Here is a 7,303-nt window from a genome sequence, read left to right as displayed (position 1 = left end):
GAGTTAGTACATCTGGGCACTTTACTCTTTGATAGCTGGGATGGTTTCTGCAGAATCACACCCTTTTCACTGACTAATTTATGTATTCCTTAAAAGCTTCGTGATTATTCGATGAATGATCTAAGATCTTCGTACCACTCCGTAGATTATTCTGAGATTAGATAGTGCTAAGAGGGGGCAGCCTGTCGGTTTTTGCGAATAACTTCGAGGCTCCGTCCCTTATGTATTTTTTGACCTGGTCTATTCTAAGGTCTCTTAGCATGTCATTTGTGCGGATGTATCAAGGCACTTTGAATAGTCTTCGGAGAGCCAGAATTTGAGCAACTTGCAGCTTCTGGATAGTAGAGTTGGCAACTTTGCTATATGCGACACACTCGTAGAGTAGTGCTGCTCTGATTATCTGGCTGTAGATCAGTTTTCTGTTCTTCGCGCTAAGGTTATTGTGTTGAAAATTGGTTGTGAGCAGTGCAGTGTTTTTGCTCAACTACTTCTCATTGGACTGTATTGTTTTAAAAAGTGGATTATGAATTTTTCTTAAGCGCTATTTGCCATCCTTGTTTTTAATATAAAAGACAAAAAACTTTTCTTTTTAATTTATTCTGTATTCTATTCTATACAGTTTATAGTTATTTTAAATAAAGATTTAAAAAAAAAATACGTTTCAAATTTAAAATTAAATTAAAAAATTTGTTAACAAAAGTAAAAATTCAATGAATATCTTTGGGTTATAATTATAAATATAGGCGTAAAACTTAATTAAATTCAAAATTAGCCCTGTAATTCTAATATTTCTAGAAATGTTTATCTTAAATTAGGAGAATATAAATTTACATAAAAAATTATGTAGACAAATTCTTACTTAAAGCAAAAAATTAATTATACTTTTTTATTTCCGAAATCGGAAAATGTGTTTGGCTAACCTATTTGCCAGATTGCAAATTTCAAACTAATGTCTGCAGCTAATGTCTTGAGTTGAAATTACGAGATCGTAGTGCTGCAGCATCAAAGCCACTACCATTTGAGTAGTTGTTAGCACCATGGATATTACCACCATAATTAACACCAGAATAGCTATGACCAGCATAACTATCACCGCCAAAATTACTGCTATCGAAGTTGCCGCCGTAGTTTCCATTGTTGCCAGATTGTTGATAATTATTTCCACCACGACCAGACATACCAGACGATGATAGGAAGTCATTGCCACTCCGACCAGACATACTCATCGATGATGGGTAATTACTGCCACCACGAACAGACATACTCATCGATGATTGGTAATCACTACCACCACGACCAGACATTCCCGACATTGGCTGAAAATCATCGTCACCACGTCCAGACATACCAATAGATGATTGATAATTATTTCCACCACGACCGGACATACCAAACGGTAATGGATAATCGCCACCGTCGCGACCAGACATTCCCATGGATGATGGGTAGTCATTACCACCGCGACCAGAATTCATACGAGTGGATGATTGGTAATCACCATTACTGTGACCCGACATACGAGTAGATGAGGGGTAATCACCATTGCTATGACTGGGCATACGAATGGATGAGGGATAATCACTATTACTGCGACTCGGCATACCAATAGATGATATGAAGTCATTACGACCGCGTCTGGGCATATCAAACGATGGTGAATAATTGTTCTCACCACGACTAGCCATTATACCACCATTATATGCACTATTTGAGTTTCCCTTGATATTATTTGCACTCATAATTTTTTCAAATATATCATTACCAAGTCCAATCCGTTCACCACGGTTGCCACGATCAGCACGATTTCGAGACTTGCCGCCCTTGCCACCATCACCAACATCTTCACCATGAAGAGCCAAGTGTTCCAAATCTGGATTCACCGGTTGATTGGCTTCACGCAATACATCGATCAAACCACTTGCACATTTCGCATTCTTACGGGTAAAAAATGCATACGACGTACCAGTGCAGTGTTTTCGACCAGTTCGACCAATGCGATGTATATAGTCCTCTGCCGATTGCGGAAAATCAAAATTTATAACATGATTAATGCCGTCAACATCCAAACCCCGTGCAGCTACATCTGTTGCAACTAATATATTTGATCGGCCGCAACGAAAATCACCTAATACCTTATCGCGGTCCACTTGGGATTTATCGCCATGTATGGCGCCAACATGAACCCCAAAACCGTTAATAAAACGTGCTAATTCGTCCACCTTTTTTTTGGTTGAAACAAAGATAATTATTTTACCAGGAGCGTGTGCTTGATCATATATATGTGAGAGCAGTTCTTTTAACTTAACACCCTTATCCGATTCATCACACACGTCTACTAACTGGCGAATATTGTGATTAGCAGCGAGCTCAAGCGAACCAATATTTATCTGTAAATAATATTTTTTATAATAAAATATTTAATTACATACTATAATTAATAATTACTCACTTGGATATAGTCGCCAAGAAAATCTTCAGCAAGTTGGCGCACTTCTTTTGGCCAAGTAGCACTCCACATCAAAATTTGACGATCTGGGCGTATTTGACCCAAAATTTTACGAATTTGTGGCTCAAAACCCATATCTAACATACGATCAGCTTCATCTAATACCAAATAAGTGCAGCGACGCAAATTTGTGTTACCGCTGGCAAGAAAATCAATAAGGCGACCAGGTGTGGCAATGACTATTTGAACACCTCGTTCCAAATCATTTGCCTGTTTTCCTTTCGGTGCGCCACCAAAAATACATGTATTGCGAACAAATGAATTGGAGCCAAAATCAGTAGCTACCGTTTGAATTTGCTGCGCCAGTTCGCGAGTTGGTGCCAAGACCAAGGCTATTGGTCCTTCACCGGGCTGTAACGGTGTTTGATTATTGATATGAACAATAGCCGGTAATATAAAAGCCAATGTTTTCCCCGAACCAGTCATAGCGATTCCAACTAAATTGGAACCACTCATAGCAATCGGCCACGCTTGTGCTTGTATAGGAGTAGGTTCGGTATATCTTTGCCGACGAATTTCATTCATACAGTAATCTGGAAAACAAGCTTCATCGAAGAACGGTATTGGATTAGGAGCTAAACCACGTACAGTTATCTGGTTGGCGGCGCGATATTCTTCAACGGCGTTAGCTGAACGACTACGCGTACGAGGGTGCTCCTCATAAAAGTTTTTCTCGAACGGTGGAAGCTTCATGTCTAACCAATTTATTGTACGCAAATCTAAGTAAATAAATACAATGTTTAAAATCAATTAAATCTGACTGATAAATGCATGTAATTTTTAATTCTTAAATTCCACTATTATTTAGAATATAAATTCAGCAAATAAAAATAAATTATTTGATCCAATTCAACACAAATTAAAATGGAATTTAGCTTCATCTAAATTTTGTTAGCACTTACTTGAGAAACTTCCTTTAGTGCGGTTCTTTTTGCCACCTTTACTTATACGACCAAGACGCACACTTTCGCGCGCCTTTCCTTTAGACTTTCGTGGAGACATATTATTCATAAGATGTCTGCAAATTAACAAAAAAAAATTTATTTTTTGTAAACGCACAAAAAAATTATACGGCGAAATATAGTTGACATTAACACTTATGCGTTATTGACATATTTTCTATTTATATGTTGCACAATATATTAGTTTTACTAACCTGTACTACGGTACGTATTAACTTATTATTTTTTTGGATTAATAACATAAATATTAAAACATTAAGCGGTTTTAAAAATTTGTATACAAATCCTTATCGAAGCCGAAATGCATCAGAAATTTTTATATGTTTGACATACGGTAGAAAATATTTCGGAATTAGGGAAATTTTTAGAGTTGCCATTTCGATTTGTTTAAAAAAATCTGACATGTAATCAACTTATAACTGTTATCATTCGCGTTTTAAAATCAAGCTTAAAACATAATAATTACGGACGTTGCGAGTTAGGCTAAGTTGCGTTCTAAATTAAGGAAATTTTAAGTTATGCCGATAATGTAGTGATGTGTCGATAGGTGCTGATAAATGGCTAAATGTGTGCAGTGCAAAAAATCCCAAGAAAAGTCCCATTTGGTTTAGTATCAATTTAGCCTAACTCGCACACGTCCTAAATTTGCTTTATATTATATTCATCAAAAATAACACTTATATTTTGCTTTTTATTATAAAACGCACAAATAACTATTATTTTTGCCTTAAAAATATAAAAATCAGGAATAACTTATTCTTGAAAATAATATATAACTCACACCGCCCTCCCGAATATTTTTTAAAACGAAGCTAAAAAATACATTTTTCATTCAATGTTATTGTTTTTGTAATGTCATACAAAATGTATTTTTAATACATATACACTTAATATCAATAAATCAACTCATTTAAGGCGAAAAATATCGAATATCGAATATATAAATATCGAAATTATCGAACCCTTAAAAATAAACTTTTCGCAAGTGAAATTACCAAAATTGGAAATGTATGTTGTGTTTTATATGTAAAATATATGTATATATATGTAAACAAACAGCTAAGCTGTAAACAAAGGCACTGAGGAAGTAAGTGTTTAATGAAATATTTAATATATCATATATACTTTTAATTTTTTTGTGTGATATATTATTAAATTTAACCACGGTAATGTTCAGTAATGTTTAAGCATTAAATGAGTACGTAAAAGAAATTCTGTGAACATGCTTCAATGAAGTAAAGCAATTATAATAAAATATAGAATTTAAATATATAATATATATATATAAAAAATATTGAGGATAAAGCATTTTATGTCGAGTAATGTCGACTCATTTTTAGTCGAGTAATTGTCCAATGTTTTGAAAGTATAAAACATACCTCTACAGTTGTTTATCTTCCTAATTTGAACTCATCGTCCATACATAAACTTTTACAAGGCTCTACTAACAAAAATAATATAAAAGCTAAATTAGGTGAGAGAAATGAAATAAAAAAAAAACATTGTAGCACACAATAAGTTTGATAAATTCTTTAGTATTCGGTGGAAAACAGCTGTTTCACAAAATTAAAATTGAACTTGAAATGTTCAAAAACAATCACAAATTATATCATGTAAACAGAAACTAAAAACTTAATGTATATAAAATATAATATGTAATATATATTATTTTTATTTCTTATTTGTATTTATATATGTTTTTATTTAGCATAAAGCAAATAAGAGAGTTCATATTATATATATGTCTTTATATATCTTTACGGCCGTGTGCGTGTAAATTGAGGTAAATAGTAAATTATGTCGGTATGGCAGCGAATGTTGGTATTTACCAGAATTTCGAATAATGTAAATTAGATAAAAATTAGGTAACTTAAGTGTTACCATTGTGTTAATTTTTTAAGATATTTAATAAATAAATAAATAAATTTGAAAACCAAAAATAATAAATAACTGCAATAACTAATAAAAACTATTAAATAATTATTTACATAAATGCAGTGCAAAAAATCCCTAGGAAATTTTAATCTATTTTACCTCAATTTACTCGAACTCGAACACGGCCTACATAAATTAAAATTTTCTTCATAGAAAAAATTTGCATGCTATGTATAAATTCAATTTCTAATAAAAATTATACATGGCAACACTGTTTTCATACTCATATGTGCTTGGCAGAAGCGAAACGTCAAAATTTAATCGGCACGATTTTATTTGTTGATTTATTTTGACTTCAGTTATTTTTTCTGTTAATTATTGCTATAAATTATTTCAGTAAATCATTAAAAATTGTATAAATCTTATAATTTGTTACTTTATATTTATCTAAATTCGTTACAACAAGATGTCTATAGAAGAATTGGATAGCTCTGAACTGGGTACAATGGAATATTGGGAAACCAGCTATAGTCGCGAAATCTATAATTACAACAGAAATGGAGATGTTGGTGAAATATGGTTTGATGAGGACTCACAAAATCGTTATAATTACTTGGATTTAAAGCAGATTCATATGGGAGAAGACGATCGCATAATTGATTTGGGTTGTGGCAACGGCATTGCTACTTATAGAACTAGGCCCAAGAGGTTATAACAAATTATTGGGAGTAGATTACTCCCCAAAAGCTGTTCAATTAGCCAATAGTATAAAAGATGACAGAAAATTAAATATACAATATGCAGTAGCCGATCTGACAAATCTAGAAGAAATGAAAAAACTTGGTATATTTAAAATTGTCCATGATAAAGGTACTTACGATGCGATAAGTTTGTGTCCTGATAACTCAAAGCAGAAACGAGATTTATATATAAATTCTGTGCTAAACATTATGGACGAGAAGAGTTTATTCATAATTACATCGTGTAATTGGACTGAAGACGAATTAATTTTAAGTTTTGCAGATAAATTTCTCAAAAAATGTACAATACCAACACCGTCATTTAAATTTGGCGGGAAAGTCGGCAACGTTGTTACATCAATGGTTTTTACAAAAAAATAAATAATATATTTTATATAAAACTGCATTCTGTTTTAAATGTGTGTTCATTCTTTGGTATTGTACTAAAGGTTGAAGGTTATGTATTTTTTTAAAGCATATGTTGTAAAATAGGAAATTCACCAAACCCTTTTTTAATGATATCAGTACCACAGTTATAAACATTAATCTTAAAATGGTTTTTTTATATATTTTTAATCTGACCGTAGATCCCTTCTTGTTAAATAATTAAACGTTTAATATTTTTTATCATACTCTATATATCGAATCTCCTTGAGAGTCATCACCAGAATTACGATACGTCATCCTCATTGTTCTAAAAAAATATTAAACGTTTAATTATTAACAAAAAGAGACCTACAGCCAGATTAAAATTATAAACAGGTAGAAAAATAAATTTAAAAAATTTTATATTAATCTTAAGGACTATAATATCGTGTTAGCACAGTGCGTCAAATTGATCCACATATTATGTGAGATGTAATTACAATCGGTATCACCAATTTGCTAGTGGAAGCTAGTTTGGTTGGAAAAGGTTACTGGACGCGGTAAAAGACAATACACACATATTAAAATTAATTAAATAATTATAAACAAAATTTATTAATATATAGCCATATTTTTGAGAGTCCTTATAACATGTGTAGATATAAGAATATCAGATGTAAATAAGTCTTGTGACTATATATTGTAGTCGTTAACCAAAATAGAAACTTTGAAATAGTCTTAATATTGGTTACTTTAATGGACCGCTATTTATAAAAAACAGTCTCAACTGTATAATTAAATAAAAAGTATTAAGTTCTAGCTTTAAAACTACTGTAAAAATTTCTTTACCTTAA

At 32.1% G+C, this 7,303-nt stretch overlaps 1 protein-coding gene and 1 pseudogene across 1 annotated transcript; one reads left to right on the top strand and one right to left on the bottom strand.

Annotated features, from left to right (window-relative positions):
* Positions 1-728: 728 nt before the first annotated feature.
* Positions 729-3,717, bottom strand: LOC119672691 (ATP-dependent RNA helicase p62-like). Its single transcript, XM_038083807.1, has 4 exons — positions 3,663-3,717; positions 3,409-3,524; positions 2,450-3,225; positions 729-2,387 (listed from the first exon to the last, which is right to left on the bottom strand). Exons 2-4 carry the CDS (start codon positions 3,515-3,517, stop codon positions 960-962), a joined length of 2,313 nt encoding a protein of 770 aa, XP_037939735.1. The 5' UTR covers positions 3,518-3,524; positions 3,663-3,717; the 3' UTR covers positions 729-959.
* A 2,009-nt stretch (positions 3,718-5,726) lies between these two features.
* LOC119668013 lies at positions 5,727-6,484 on the top strand (annotated as a pseudogene).
* The last annotated feature ends 819 nt before the right edge of the window (positions 6,485-7,303 follow it).

Source organism: Teleopsis dalmanni, chromosome 1, assembly GCF_002237135.1.
Source record: "Teleopsis dalmanni isolate 2A chromosome 1, ASM223713v2, whole genome shotgun sequence".
Classification (NCBI taxonomy): domain Eukaryota; kingdom Metazoa; phylum Arthropoda; class Insecta; order Diptera; family Diopsidae; genus Teleopsis; species Teleopsis dalmanni.
The sequence above is the reverse complement of the archived record's forward strand: the minus strand, read 5'-3'. Positions and strand labels throughout refer to the sequence as shown.